General features: G+C 43.9%; 1 protein-coding gene across 4 annotated transcripts in view; it reads right to left on the minus strand.

The window, feature by feature from the left end:
- Positions 1 to 110: 110 nt before the first annotated feature.
- Positions 111 to 15,906, minus strand: part of NAAA (N-acylethanolamine acid amidase) — a 28,225-nt gene continuing 12,429 nt past the window's right edge. Inside the window, exons 5-13 of one of the 4 annotated variants that reach the window (XR_012516852.1) lie at positions 13,435 to 13,511; positions 9,411 to 9,583; positions 9,202 to 9,264; positions 8,059 to 8,125; positions 6,444 to 6,472; positions 3,640 to 3,757; positions 2,862 to 3,108; positions 1,678 to 1,907; positions 111 to 1,526 (exon numbers count right to left, since the gene is read on the minus strand). Coding sequence is in view for 2 of the 4 variants with exons in the window: in XM_074396290.1 (XP_074252391.1) it covers positions 3,682 to 3,757; positions 6,444 to 6,472; positions 8,059 to 8,125; positions 9,202 to 9,264; positions 9,411 to 9,583; positions 13,435 to 13,511 (485 nt within the window). In the remaining 2 variants the exon portion in view is untranslated. Of the gene's footprint in view, positions 1,908 to 2,427; positions 3,109 to 3,639; positions 3,758 to 6,443; positions 6,473 to 8,058; positions 8,126 to 9,201; positions 9,265 to 9,410; positions 9,584 to 13,434; positions 13,512 to 15,906 lie in introns of those variants that run through there. The other 3 variants (XR_012516851.1, XM_074396290.1, XM_010342617.3) reach the window with 3 other exon arrangements.

Genomic DNA, 15,906 nt, shown 5'->3' on the forward strand with positions numbered 1-15,906 from the left:
AACAGAGAGCTAAAATAAATAAATAAAAAGCAGAAGTTACAATTAAGCAACAAAGATTAAAAGAAGCAAAGAAGGACATTATACAATGATAAAAGGATCAACGCAACAAGAAGAGCTAAAAATCCTAAATATATACGCACCCAATACAGGAATACCCAGACATACAAGACTTATAAAGAGACTTAGACTCCCACATAATAATAGTGGGAGACTTCAACATTAATATTAGACAAATCAGTGAGACAGAAAATTAACAACGATATCCAGGACTTGAACTCAGATCTGGAACAAGTCAATGTAATTGGCATTTATAGAACTCTCCACTTTAAATATACAGGATGTATACTCTTGTCAGTGCCACATCATATCAACTTGGAAGTTTGGATGAAATTTTGGTTGGCTCCTTGTTTGTTGTTCTCTTCCCTCATTTTCTTTTGTGCCTTCATCAGTGGCATACCCATATTTGGATTGCATTCTAGCCCGGGCAATGGAGCAGTACCCCCATCCTCTCTCCCTCTTCCTCTTTCTCTTTCTTCCTCTTCTTTATTCTTTTTCTTAAAAAAAAAAAAGTGCAAAGGCATGTGATTATTCATAGATCGTTCCTCTGGGGAATCTTGGAATTGCAGCTGGCATGAGCTCCCTGGCTTTCTGGGGTCTTGTTTGTTTTCCGTAATGAGAGCAAATGCCTTCATGCCCTGGCCTGAGTTTCTGTACCTGTGCTTTGCTGTATCATCAACGTTACATGAGTAGGGTTGGGGCAAAAGCTACGTGAGGATAAAAAGCCTAGAAACCCAGGGGAAAAGTGTGAGTCCGGGTCTGGCTTCCAGGATGTGGCCAGGTTGGGGTGGATTGCAGGCAGTGACTCCTGGCATGGGCCTAGGAGGGGACGCTTCTTGAAGAGGAATGAGCTGGTGATGGAGCCTGTGAAGGCACAGAATCACCCCCCAATGTCCCAGGCAAGCAGTTACCAGAGACCCTTTCTGAAGGCCACTGGGGGTGAGCCTCTCTCTGCCTCAAGAACCCGCTGTGGCTCCCCACTGCCTGTAGAGTAAGGCCTGAAGCCCTCAGAACCCTCCCAGCCCATCTTTCCAGCCTCATGCCCACTATGCCACTCCCTGCCCACTGCACAGCAAACCCCTCCCTGAATTATTTCTAGTTTCCTAAATTCATTGTGCCGTTCCCACCCCTGTGCCTTTGTCTGTGCTATGGGCTCAGGCTGTGACGCTGTCACTTGCAATTAAACTAATCTCAACATAAAGAAAAATGTCAAGGGTAAAAGAAAGAAAAGCTCGTTTCTGCACAGGGAAGGCACTGGCCCTGGGACCTGGCTTCCAGAGTCAGGGACGATGCCTGGCTCTTTGTGACTGCCCAGTGCCCCTACTCATCCAGCTGCCTTCTTGGTGGGCCAGACCCTGGCGAGAACCCCTAGATTTGCATTCAGGCAGATGTGGGATCCAACCCCAGCTCTGCCACTTGATAGCAACGGGGCCCTGAGTCAGTTCCTCTTGGAACCTCCGTCTCTTCATCTGTGAAAAAAAAAAAAAAAAAAAGGACTAATGAGTAGAAATTTCTAGTTTCAATGGCTGTGTAAGGTGTGATGCAGCTGGTATGAGTAAACTACTTCTTAAATTTGATTTTTAAAAGGGCACTGGATGATGAAAATTAAACAGTACTTACCCGACACTGTCCAAGAAGAAACATGAATATTCTGGCCACTAGAGAGGTTTGCAGTATGGCAGGATGGCAGGGAAGGGATGTTCTGTACCTGGTAACACTTCCTTCACTTCCTTCTAGACATTCTACTCACTTTGCCAAAGGGAAAGTTAAACTTGGGAATCGAGGCACTTACAAACTGCCTTCCTTTTGTTTCCAAACAGAGCTGTAATTTCAAGTGGTTGCTTCATCTTCTGTAAAATGTAGATTTACTGAGCATGAGACAAATGCATCATTGACTTTCCCTCCATTCCCTTCTTTTCATGTGCTAAATGCAGACTCACTGATTACCAATAATGAGAGCTCACAAGAATGTAACCAATTGCCTCACTGTCTACCCCTAATCCTGCTTGCTCTTTCCCCTTTAAATACTGACGCTCCCCAAACCCCCTTTGGGAAAAGCACAGGACAGGTCCTCCTGTGACTGGTGGTTCTTTTTTCCTGGGCACGTCCTCAGCTGTGGCAAAATAAACCTCTCATGGATTGAGTGCTGCTTCAGTCGCCTTTTCATTTACACTTCTAACCTTTTCTGATGTCATCCTCAAGGACAGTTCTTTTATACACATGTGAAAAATCAAACTCTACAAAGCAGCTGTTCATTCTCTTGAATCCTGACACTTAAATAACATCACAACTAAGAGAGCTGCTTTCTCAGCACAGCCGTTCAGAACCACAAGATTTCAGAGGTAAAAAGCAGGGAAAACACACACGAAATTTCTTGGAATTTTTTTTTATTCTCCTTGCCAAACATTTCTTTTGCCATTTTATTACTTAATTTTGTGACACTAAGAAATAATTTGGCTTCACATTACTTTTAAAAGGCAGTAAGAAAGTAGCTATTGAGAAAGAAGGTCTATAAGTTTTTTTTTTTTTAATAAAACATTAGAAACATTATAAAAAATGAGACTCCCATTACATGGAAATACATGATCAAAGATCGGGCTAACGCACATTCACACAGGCACTGTTCAAAATAGAGTTGTCCATTTCTTTCTGAGAAGCCTTTTTTCCTAGGCTCTTTCAGAAGCAATTCACAATGAACAGAGGTCTTGCCAACTCATTTCACTACTGGAGAAGCAAAGGTATGCTGACAGAGTCATGAGAAGATGGAAATAAAGCCTGAGGATATGGCTTGAGAGACCAATTACCTTTGAGTTATTCAAGCCAGGATAGAAGCTTAGAGAGGATCGAAGCAAACCATGAGGGAAAGGGAACGCAGGACAATCCCCATTACTGGCTTTATCACAAGCTCCAAAGTGATCTTCCAGCCCCACTTTCCAAGGTTGAAAGTTAAATGAGGAAGGAGCCTACATTGTTTATAACATAATACAATACTTTCATGTTGTTTTCTTTTTTAAGGTGCAGCTCTTCAAGAATTTCATTTTAAAAAGTAATCTGTAAAGGAAGAAAAAAAATGCACTTAATTCAAACATTGATTTTGTTTTTTTGAGATGGAGTCTCACTCTGTTGCCCAGGCTGGAGTCCAGTGAATCTCAGCTCACTGCAACCTCCACCTCCTGGGTTCAAGAGATTCTCCTACCTCAGCTCCTAAGTAGCTGGGATTACGGGTGCCTGCCATCACATCTAGCTAGTTTTTTTGTATTTTTAGTAGAGAGAGGGTATTGCCATGTTGGCCAGGCTGGTCTCGAACTCCTGACCTCAAGTGATCCACCCCTCAAAGTGATGGGATTACAGGCATGAGTCACCAAAGTGCTTGGATTACAGCACCCAGTTGAAGATTGGTTTTCATATAAACAATTCCAAATAAAATATCTAATGATGACAATCTGACACAAATCACAATCATATGCCAGATGCTTGTCAGAAAATATATATGTATAATTTTAGGGATGTTACCATCCTCTGTGAGAAATACCAGCGCAAACCCACCCGGCCCCCTCTCCCCAAAACAACAGTGACACAAACCTTTCACAGCACGGGTGAACTTGCTCTTCTGCTGACTTACTTTCAAGTCGGGTTTCTGATCCTTGTGGTGTACTTGTCTGGGCTAGAAGCAGTCATTACCGTTGTATAAACTGTGAGGCTGAAAATAACAAGAGAAATTTTTATGTACACATCATTTTCTCTAATATGCCAGGCTGGAGTGCAATGGCACGCTCTTGGCTCACTGCAACCTCTGCCTGGGTTCAAGCGATTCGATTCTCCTGTCTCAGCGTGGTGGTATGCCACTAGGGAGGCTGAGGCAGGAGAATCGCTTGAACCCGGGAGGCAGAGGTTGCAGTGAGCTGTGATTGCGCCACTGCACTCCAGCCTGGGCAACAGAGTGAGACTCGGTCTCAAAAAAAAAAAAAAAAAAGTCAGACTCCTCAGAGCTCTACCCCAAGGCAGTGGGGGAGACACAGCCTTGGCCCTCGTGTCGCCCTGGCTCTGTCCTACCCGCAAGGGCCTTACATGCATACATGTGACATCACCACCTTTGCATTCCCCACCAAGCAGCTACCCCCCGGGCTCTCCTTCAGTGGCTGTGCACCACCATCAGGAGAATACCACCCAGGGAGGAGGACCACGGAAACCCTCGAAGTGAAGGTGGGGCTGTTCAGGCTGAGAACTATAGGGTCCTGGGTACTTGGGAAGACTCCAGGTGGGCAAATGCCCTTGGCCTAGCAGATTCCTTATACCATGGTTTGAGGGCACAGTATCTCAACTAGAGGAATTCCAGAGTGGGGCCTCTAAAGCTCCAGGATCAAAACACCCACCCTACCCCTCCACCTTGCCCAGATCTAAGGATAAAACTATAGTGTCATTGATTCCACATTTCGTATAGCAAGAATCACTTGAACTTGGGAGGTTGAGGCTGCAAGTGAGCCGAGCACATGTGTCTAAACAACAAAACAACTTCAGCACATGTGTCCACATGCACACACACTTGTCTTGGAATCCAGCTGAGATGCATGTACAAAATATCAGAGTGGGTTGTTCAGAAACAGGCAGAATTAGTAGCACTGGGCCCACAGCTAAATCATACACCCAGTTAAAGACAGCACTATGAGCAAGTGCAGAGCTTATCCAAGGGTAATGGAGGCTCCCTAAATATGACTTTAGTTGCTTGTTTACTTTAGTGACAGTTCTATTTTCCATCACTGTTTTAATATTTTCTCTGCTGATAGCCACAGAAGAGGATGAAGTTGTATTGCCGGTGGGTGTTATTTTGCAGCACAACACAAAGGGGCAGCATAGAGCTAACTGCCTTTGTACAGACTTCTTTGTTGTTTTTCTTTTTTTTCTTTTCAGATACAGCTACACTAATTTCTATTAACCTCACACAACTGAACAGCTTCAGTTGAGGTTAATCATTGTAATGATTAACCAATGTAAAGGGCCTGAGAGTCAGAAGTCTGTTAATTTTGGCTCCAAGGTGATTGTTATTTAAATGTAGTTTCTCTTGAGTTTTCAAGTATACAACAGAGAAAAATACTACTTGGCAAACTGTTTATAATTTCTAACCATTTTATTTTGACAAAACCATTTCAGAAATCATTTAAACATTCATAGCCGTTAACTCAGTAATTCTACTTCTGGGAATTCAGCCAAGGGAAACAATCTGAAAGTAAGCAGGGGAGAGGAGAAGGAATGTGTTTATTTCAGAGTTTCAATAGAGGAAAATCTAACAACTGGAGAATGCTGAACTCAATTATAATGCAGCCAACTGGCCACTATGCCACCATGTGAAATTATAAAGGCTGCTCAAAGCATAGAAAATGCTCCGTTTTATTTAAATAAATATAATCACTATTTTATTATAATACTAGTTTTTAAAAGATATATTCATCACGTCTATAATTGCCTAAAAAAACTGTAAGAACACAAATATAGTTTTTTAACCCTCATTTAATAAATGACTATTAAAAGGGCAAAATTGTGCCCTGCTATGAAGGGTACAGTCAATGGTGCATTGGAGCTGTCTCCTACAGCCTGGTGATGGCCAATTAGGAAATATGCAGGAAGTGTATGAGCCAACTATAAGCCTCAAATCAGCCTTGGTGGGAGCAGTCACACCATGGAAGTCAACAAATGCTACAAATCTAAGAATTATTTTTGTACCTTCCCACACAAAGAGCTGGTTTACTAGCAGACCACTGAGTATGCTTTGTTACCCAAATAGCTCATTTGTTTGAGTAGTAGAAATATTGACTAATTAGTTTTCCCTTTTTTTTTTTTTTTGAGACAGAGTCTCGCTCTGCTACCCAGACTGTGGCATGATCTCGGCTTTCGACCTCCCAAGTTCAAGGGATTCTCTGGCCGCTGCCTCCCAAGTAGCTGGGATTACAGGCATGCACTGTCACGCCTGGCTAATTTTTGTATTTTTAGTAGAGATGGGGGTTCATCATGTTGGCCAGGCTGGTTTCAAACTCCTGACCTCAAGTGATCCGCCTGCCTCAGCATCCCAAAGTGCTGGGATTACAGGTGTGAGTTACCACTCCCAGCCTGCTTTCACAAAAGAAAAGAAAAAAAGGGATGCAAAAGGGGGGAGGGGAGGGGAAGGGAGGGACTTTTCACCTGATTTATAGTTGTTTATCACCCTGCTTCCACTCCACCCCATATTAGTCCCATGAGAGCAAAGACTTTCTTTTGCTCCCTGCTATACCCACAGGAGTGCCCCCACAGCCTGGGTACAGGAGGCCTTACATCCTTGCTGAGCCCAAGAGTGTGTGAGTGAGTTCACTGTTTTGGGGTGCTGTGTGAACAGACATGTTTAACAAGTCACTTACTTGTTATAAACTGGAACCACTGACAAAACCTGCATAGGAAAAAGTCATATTATAGAGAAGATTAAATGGTAGAAGAAATACACATAGAATATGTATGGGGGGGCCCGGGTGCAGTAGCTCAGGCCTGTAATCCCAGCCCTTTGGAAAGCAGAGGTGGGAGGACTGCTCAAGCCCAGGAGTTCAAGACCAGACTGGACAACATAGAGAGACCCTGTCTCTACTAAAAAAGGAGAAAAAAGAAAGTCTATAGAAAGAACACAACCACTCTTTAGTGTAACTTGAGGTGATAGTTGCAGACTTTCTTTTTTGAGACAGAGTCTTGCTCTATCATCTAGGCTGGAGTGCAGTGGTGTGATCTTGGCTCATTGCCACCTCTGCCTCCCAGGTTCAAGTGATTCTCCTGCCTCAGCTTCCCAAGTAGCTGGGATTACAGGCACACACCACCATGCCTGGCTAATTTTTACATTTTTAGTAGAGAGGGGGTTTTACCATGTTGGCCAGGCTGGTCTCAAACTCCTGACCTCAAGTGATCCTCCTGCCTCAGCCTCCCAAAGTGCTGAGATTATAGGCATGAGCCACCACACTCAGCCTCACTTTAAAGAGATTTTAAAGGGAAAGTGCTAATTGATATTAGAGAATATTGGATGGATCCAGAAGGTGAAATGAAACCAGGAAGAAAAGGTATTTCTTTAAATCCAGAACAATGGAGCCAGCTGAAGGAACAGATCTCCGACATTGATGAGGCAGTAAGAAAACTGTAAAATCCGATTCATATAAAACCTGTACTGTTCTAGTTGTTTTAATCTGTCTTTTTACATCGGCTTTTGTTTTCTAAACATTGTTTTCCAAGCTATTGTATGTTTGAATTGCAGAAGAATTTGTAAAACGAATACTTTTTTAAAAATGTGTGTTATTAGGCCGGGCGCGGTGGCTCAAGCTTGTAATCCCAGCACTTTGGGAGGCCAAGGCGGGTGGATCACGAGGTCGAGAGATCGAGACCACCCTGGTCAACATGGTGAAACCCCGTCTCTACTAAAAATACAAAAAATTAGCTGGGCATGGTGGTGCGTGCCTATAATCCCAGCTACTCAGGAGGCTGAGGCAGGAGAATTGCCTGAACCCAGGAGGCGGAGGTTGCGGTGAGCCGAGGTCACGCCATTGCACTCCAGCCTGGGTAACAAGAGCGAAACTCCGTCTCAAAAAAAAAAAAAAAAAAAATGTGTTATTAAAAATGTTGAGTGAAGCTAATTGTCAACTTTATTAGGGAGGATTGCTTTGTGTCCAACACTTAGTGTAAAATAAAATCAAGTAATACAATCTTTAAAAAAGATTCTTTAATTCTTTCTCTTTTTTTCCTTAAACAATGAACAATATTACAACTATGCCTTTTTCTTTTTAATATGAAGACAAACTTAGGTGAAGTGGACGTTTTAACTAATAGGGAACCAAGTTCAGAAAATGTTATATGACTTTTCATAAATGACTTAAACCAAATAAAACTTTTGTCAAATAAAACATTTCATCTACCAGATTTGTTTGATTTCAGAGGAGTTTTTCATATTCTCTATTAACAAAACAGCAAACATCCTGGGTAAGCCGGACATACACAAGTTACCTGGAAAAGTGACTCCAGGCTGAGGTTTGCTTGTCCCGTGGCATTAAGGGCCTTGATGGCAGGTGTTCTGTAAGAACAATGGTCAAAGGTCACTTGGCACTTCAGCAAGCCCTGAAGCCATCAGCTGTCATTTTTGGGAGGCACAATGCAAGCTCTGGTCTCATTATCTCCCTTTCTCCAAAACAGATTCCGGCCCCAAGCCTGTTTCCCCTAAGGCCCAGCCCACCATGTGGGAATTCATCCAGCAGCTGGGCTGGTTGGCCCCATCTGCTCAAGAAAGCTGGGATAATGAAAATGTGTGGCTGCAGAACTGAGCAGTGCCCAAACTTGTGGGGCACAAAGCCAAGGCAATGTGTACAGCTACCTGCACTTTGGAACTGTGCTGACTTATAATTATAGAATGTTTACAACTTGAAGGGACAATTAAAGCCCGTGACTTGTTTGTTTATTTATTTATTTATTTATTTATTTAGAGGGTGGAGTCTCGCTCTGTCACCAGGCTGGGGTGCGGTGACGTGATCTCGGCTCACTGCAACCTCTGCCTCCCAGGTTCAAGTGATTCTCCTGCCTCAGCCTCCCAAGTAGCTGGGATTACAGGCAGGCGCCACCACCCCCTGCTAATTTTTGTATTTTTAGTAGAGATGGGGTTTCACCATGTTGGCCAGGCTCTTCTCGAACTCCTGACCTCATGATCTGCCCGCCTTGGCCTCCCAAAGTGCTGGAATTAGAGACATGAGCCACCGCACCTGGCCGACTGGTTTATTTATATTTAAATAAGAAAAATAATTTCCTTCTAAAAATATCTTGCCTAGAATACCATGAACCTGGCCCTTTGCTTTCATTTTACAGATTGGTAGGCAGAGGCCTGAGAGCCACCCAGTAAGTCATTAGCAGAGCTGGTGGTGGGCTGTAGGGCTCCTGACCCTGAGACCCTCCCAACACCCGCCCAGCTGCTGAGAGGCTCTGCCTACTGCTTTCCTCCACACAACACTCCCTTGCTGGCCAAGGCACTGGCGAAGGGGTCCAGGTACGTTTTCTGGGACAGTACAGCACCTGTAGCTCTTGCCAGTTCCTAGGACAGAATGGGTGCAGTCTCCTGACTGCAAGAAGAGACTGCTGACCAGAATGCACATAGCAGCTCACCTCCGGTCATCTTGTTTGGGTGCTGGCTTCCAGTGGTCGTAATTTGTCTCAACTTGAAACCACCTAAAACAGAGCACATCATCTTGTCTTACCCAAGGCAATTTACAACACAGCAAAGGAGATACATTAACAAATTTAAAATACCCCTCATTTCACCAATTAAAAAAAATTTTTGATACAAAATGACCAGAGCTTTCAATTCTACTTACCGTCCATTCAAAGGATCTAGAGGCCAAATATCTGCTGGGCCATCTCTGTTTCTTGTGATGACCACTCCCTCCTGGGGGGACGTGCCACCAACAATGTAATAAACATCAGCAATAAGGGGAGTCTTGGCCAACCTGGCAACAGCTGCTTCGAAGTTTTCTGACTCATTCAGGGTCTGAGCAAAAAGACGCACTTGCATGAGCAACCTCACCAGTGGTGGGTCCACACCAGGTGATGCAGAAAGGATCCAAAGCACATTCTCCTAATATATCACGCCATGACTACTACTTGAACTGCTCTGATCTTATCCTCCTGTCATCAGGGCTCCTAAGATGGAAGAAGTCTCAGCTTCAAAGGGGAGCCTGTAGCAGCAGGAATTTCTGACAGGAGGAGAGAGTTGCTGACAAGCCCCAGGCCTGGCTCAGCACACACAGGCTGTGTGCTCTCCAGGCAGGTTGCCCTCACAAAGGACTCCTTGTGCTTCTTCATTGATTTATTATTTTAACAGGTTTTTCTTGAATATCTACTGTGTGCCAGGCACTGTGCTGGTTTGGGGATAAAGCAGTGAATGAGTCGCCTGGTCTTGTTTCCCCAAACCTCTCAGGAGGACAGAAAAGTCAACGGGCAATAGTGACACAATGTAATGAATGTTCACACAGGAGAAGAGGATTCTAAGGATGTCACAGCAGGGGACCCATCCTCACCAAGGGCAGTAAAGGAGGTACCGCAGGGAAGCATCACATGAGTTGAAGCCAAAGAGACAAACAGAAATGAGTGGTGAAAGTGGTGGTTGCAGGGTGAGGAGGGGAAGGAAGTGTTTTGTCCAATGGACTAGACTAGCAAAGGCTTGGTGATGAAAGAGTGTGTGCTACATTAGGGCTCTGAGCTTAACTGGTGCTCAGACACCCCGAGGGCCCATGAAGACTTCCAAAGGCCCGTGGCAAGGATACTTAAGGGGATCACTCCCCAAATCTTCAGCTTCCACCTGGGCACTTTCCAAGAGCTGATCTGCTCAAGAATATCCTTCAGTGAAGGGACTGCACTTCCTGTTTCCACCTTCACAACCACTCTTCTGCCATGTTCTAAAGGAAGTACACTGTATGCTCACCCATCCTGGATATTGCCAAGGCACGTTGTCAAGGGTGGAGGTAGTGTCAGGGTCAAACAAAAGAATAATTCGAAATATCTGTGTCTGCAAAGGCTCCATTATTCAGCATCATAAACCCTAACAGCAAAACATGTAAGGCAGGAAAACTCTACAAAACCCATGGCAGGGCTCTGTAGAGTTTTCCTGTCTTATACTTACCGTGTTAGGGGTGAGGTATTCCAGCCATAAAACCAAAAATTATTACTCTAACGTTCCCTTCATCTTTCTGTGTAAAAACTGGCCATAAAAAAAAATGATCTGTCCTGGCCAGGAATGGTGGCTCATGCTTGTGAGGCCAGTACTTTTGGAGGCTGAGGCAAGCAGATCACTTGAGGTCAGGAGTTCGAGACTGGCCTGAGCAACATGGTGAAACCTTGTCTCACTAAAAATACAAAATTAGCCAGGTGTGGTGGCATGTGCCTGTAGTTCCAGCTACTCAGGGAGGCATAGGTGAGAGAACCACTTGAACCCAGGAGGTGAATGAAGGTTGCAGTGAGCCGAGATCACGCCACTGCACTCCATCCTGGGGTCAAAGTGAAACCCTGTTTTTCTTTTTTAAAAAAAGGAATGATCTGTCCTAACTTGTTTGACTATAGGTCATATGATCCCCTTTCCAGAGAGGATCCTGCCCTGTACCCAGAAGAAGGGAATGTATGCTCAGAGAGGCCAAAAAGAACCTAGACACACAGGCCTAGCTGAGTTTTCCCCTCCTTCTGTTAGCACTGGGTCTACTTTTTTGTCCGATCGTATTTCGACATGGCATTCCCACTTTGTTAAACGTAAGCATAAAAATCCACAATGTTGCCTGTATCTTTGGGTCTTCATCCAAAGACTCCTATGTCATGTACATGTTAAATAAATTTGTATGCCTTTTCTCCAATTAATCTGCCTTTTGCGAGTTGACTTTTCAGCGAAACTTCAGAGGGCAAAGAGGAAATTTTCCCTTGCCCTTTGCAGAGGTAATAGGAGGGATGGAATATTTGTTTGCTTATGTTGCCTGTACCGTCCCCCAACCACTATCAAATTCATTGCTTCTAACCTGTGACAACAAAGCAAAAGGACATCAATAAAAAATACTGAAGGCCGTGGTGACTTATTTTACCCAGGTGACAAAGTCACGGAGTGCAAATGCCTCATTTGTCTCAGGAAATGGAAGAAATGGACAGTGACTGCTAATGGACATGGGATTTCTTTCTTAATTTTTTTTTTCCTTTTTAAATTTTATTTATTTACTTTTTTTTCATGGGTTCCCACTATGTTGTCTGCTGGACCTGAACTCCCAGGCTGGAGGGATCCTCCCGCCTCTCACTCCTGAGTGTCTGTGACTGTAGGCACCATCGCACCCAGCAGATTCGTCCTTCCGGAGAGCCTAACAACCTCAGCATATGGACGTTTTTCTTTCCTTATCAAGTCAAGAACTTTCACCTTTTTGATACAGGAGATAGAAATAAATTATTTAGGCAGATAGTGGGGGTAAAAGATTCCTTGGCAAGGCTTCCTTTCTAACAAAAAGCAGGCCAAGATATTATTCTTTTCTAACGAAGAGCAGCCTGAAAAATTGAGCTGCAAACATAGATAAGCAAGCTGGAAGCTTGCATGGGTGAATGCTAGCAGAAAAGTTCAACACGGAGGCTCCACCTTCCCTTTTCTTTTTTCGTTGTTGTTGTTGTTGTTGTTGTTGTTTGAGATGGAGTCTCGCTCTGTTGCTCAGGCTGGAGTGCAGTGGCATGATCTCAGCTCACTGCAACCTCCGACTCTCAGGTTTAAGGGATTCTCCCGCCTCAGCCTCTGAGTAGCTAGGATTACAGGTGCACCACCACCACACCCAGCTAATTTTTTTATTTTTAGTAGAGACAGGGTTTCACCATGTTGGTCAGGCTGGTCTCGAACTTCTGACCTCATGATCTGCCTGCCTCAGCCTCCCAAAGTGCTGGGATTACAGGCATGAGCCACCATGCCTGGCTTTTCTTTCTTTTCTTTTCTTTTTTTTTTTTTTTTTTGGGACAGGGTCTCACTGTGTTGCCCAGGCTGGAGTGCAGTGGTGCAATCTCACTACTTTAGCTGTGGCCTGGAACCCGGCACGTTTTAATAGGTTTTTTGTAGAGCAGATGTTTCATTTGTTGTGTGCAGAGCTGCCTTCTAATGCATTTGCTTTGCTAGTTTGGATATTTGTAAACGGAGGTTTTAAAAGGAGGGTACATCTGTATCCATAGAAGAGCATATTATTATCTCCTATCTCAATCAGCTATTGTGGAAAACTCTAGCCTGTGACAAAGATTCTCTCTTTGACCAAACTGTAGCCAGGCTCCTCTGAGTCCTCTTCTCTATTAGCCCTTGACCTTGGCTTATAAAGACTCAAACAAATACTAACACAGTTTCTAACAGCTCAAGGCCACATCTCTCAGATGACTAGTCCTCCTTAAAGTGAAGGTAGGGCCCCTGTCTCCCAGTCTCTGTGGGACGGTAGGAGCATAATCTCTAAGCTCTGGTTGGCAAATTCAAATTGGTTTCACATGGACCAACCCCTCCTCTCCATTTTTCACTTCCCTGATTCTGCTAAGCTCCTGTTCCCTCCCCTTCTTTTAAAGCATTCATCACCTCTGCACAAACCAAAGTTGAGCTCAGTTCACACTGGACTCTTTCTTACTGCAATAGCACATACTGATTAAAATCTGTCCTTACCACTTTAACTAGTGTCTGCCTTTATCTTTGACATTTATCAAAAAGGTTTATATGCACTTTGCAAACATTTAGATGCTTATTCTTTTAAGGAGCTCCTTACATGAAAAGCAACATTGTTAAATGACACAGAACAGTGTAGAAGGTGGTTTAGAAGGTGAAGGTGGAGTTAAGGAGGGCTCCACATTAAATATACTCACAGCACGGATCAGCCAGCTGACCGGGATGTGTCTCCGAAAAAGGGCAGCAATAGCATTCTCCCACCACCAGCCTTTATCTGCCAAGTTGAGTATATATGTTATATATGTGTGTGTATATGCATACATACAACAGATATGTCATTTTAGCAAGGAAATATAGATAGATAGAAATTCACTCAAGTTTTGAAAGCAGAATCTTTTGTACCAGGACACAATGATAATCATGTTAAAGGAAATAATTCTATTAATTATACCAGGCAAAATATAATTATGTAGCTGTCAAGGGAAATGTCTGAATAAATACTAGAGAGAACATAGAGAACTTGAATCTTCCACACCTGTGATTTGTGCTCAGATTTTTAAAAAAATACGAATTTACAATCATTTCCCAAAATTACTTTTGGACAACTTTTAGAAGTCTCTGTAGGGGATCTATTGCCAAACAAAGATTTTCATTCAAGGATAAGTAACAGCAATATGAGAAAAAAAATGGACAAATAGAATTTCACAAAAATTTTTAAATTCTGTGCATTAAAAGACAGTATCGGCCTGGCACAGTGATTCATGCCTGTAATCCCAGCACTTTGGGAGGTTGAGGCTGGCAGATCACCTGAGGTCAGGAGTTTGAGACCAGCCTGGCCAACATGGTGAAACCCTGTCTCTACTAAAAATACAAAAATTAGCCAGGTATGTTGGTGCATGCCTGTAATCCCAGCTACTCAGGAGGCTGAGGCAGGAGAATTACTTGAACCTGGGAGGTGGAGGTTGCAGTGAGCTGAGATCGCACCATTGCACTCCAGCCAGCGTGACAGAGCAAGACTCCATTTCAGAAAAAAAAAAAAAAAAAAAAAGACAGTATCAACAGAGTAAAAGGTAATTCACAGATTGAGAGAAAATATTTGCAATAATAAATTAATATACAAGTATTTAGAGAACGCCTAAAACTCAACAAAACGAACAGCCCAATTTAAAAATGGGCAAAGGAAGCCGGGTGTGGTGGCTCAAGCCTGTAATCCCAGCACTTTGGGAGGCCGAGGCGGGTGGATCACGAGGTCAAGAGATCGAGACCATCCTGGTCAACATGGTGAAATCCCGTCTCTACTAAAAATACAAAAAATTAGCTGGGCATGGTGGCACGTGCCTGTAATCCTAGCTACTCAGGAGGCTGAGGCAGGAGAATTGCCTGAACCCGGGAGGCGGAGGTTGCAGTGAGCCGAGATCGCGCCATTGCACTCCAGCCTGGGTAACAAGAGCGAAACTCCGTCTCAAAACAAAACAAAACAAAACAAAACAAAACAAAACAAAACAAAAAATGGGCAAAGGACCAGATGTGTTGGCTCACACCTGTAATCCCAACACTTTGGGAGGCCCAGGTGGGAGGACTGCTTGAGCCCAGGAGTTTTAGACCAGCCTGAGGAAAATAGTGAAACCCCATCTCTACAAAAACTTTTAACATTATCAGGTATGGTGGCACATGCCTGTAGTCCCAGATTCTGGGGAGGCTGAGGCAGGAGGATTGCTTGAGCACTGGAGGTCAAGACTGCAGTGAGTTCTGATTAAGTCACTGCACTCCAGCCTGAGTGACAGAGTGAGACTCTGTCTCAAAACAAACAAACAAAAAAAACATAGGCAAAGGACTTGAATAGACATTTCTCCAAAGAAGATATATAAATGCCCAGTAAGCACATGAAAAGATATTCCATATCATTAATCATTAGAGAAATGCACATCAAAACTACAGTGAGATGCCACCTCACATCCATTAAGATGGCTGCTATCGGCCAGGTGTAGTAGCTTATGCCTGTAATTCCAGCACTTTGGGAGACAAAGGCAGGTGGTTCACTTGTGCTCAGAGTTTTAGTCCAGCCTGGGCAACATGGCAAAACCCTACCTCTACAAAAATTACGAAAATTAGCCAGGCATGATGGTACATGCCTGTGGTCCCAGCTACTTGGAAGGCTGAGGTTGGAGGATCACTTGAGCCTAGGAGATTGATGCTGCAGTGAGCCAAGATCCCGCCACTGTGCTCTAACCTGGGCAGCAGAGTGAGACTCTGTCTTAAGAACAAAGGAAAGAACGAACCAGGCCATGCACAGTGGCTCACTCCTGTAATCCCACAACTTTGGGAAGCTGAGGCAGGAGGATTGCATGAGCTCAGGTGTTTGAGACCAGCCTGGGTAACATAATGAGGTCTTGTTTCTAGTAAAAAAAATGTTTAAAAATGCAGGGCATGGTGGCTCACATCTGTAATTCCAGCACTTTGGAAGGCTGAGATGGGCAGATCACCTGAGATCAGAAGTTCGAGACCAGCCTGACCAATATGGTGAAACCCCATTTCTACTAAAAATGTAAAAATTAACCAGGCATGGTGATGGACGCCTGTAGTCTTAGCTACTCAGAAGGCTGAGACAGGAGACTTGCTTGAACCCGGGAGACGGAGGCTACAGTGAGCTGAGATCACGCCAGTGGACT

This window comes from Saimiri boliviensis, chromosome 3 (genome assembly GCF_048565385.1).
Source record: "Saimiri boliviensis isolate mSaiBol1 chromosome 3, mSaiBol1.pri, whole genome shotgun sequence".
Classification (NCBI taxonomy): domain Eukaryota; kingdom Metazoa; phylum Chordata; class Mammalia; order Primates; family Cebidae; genus Saimiri; species Saimiri boliviensis.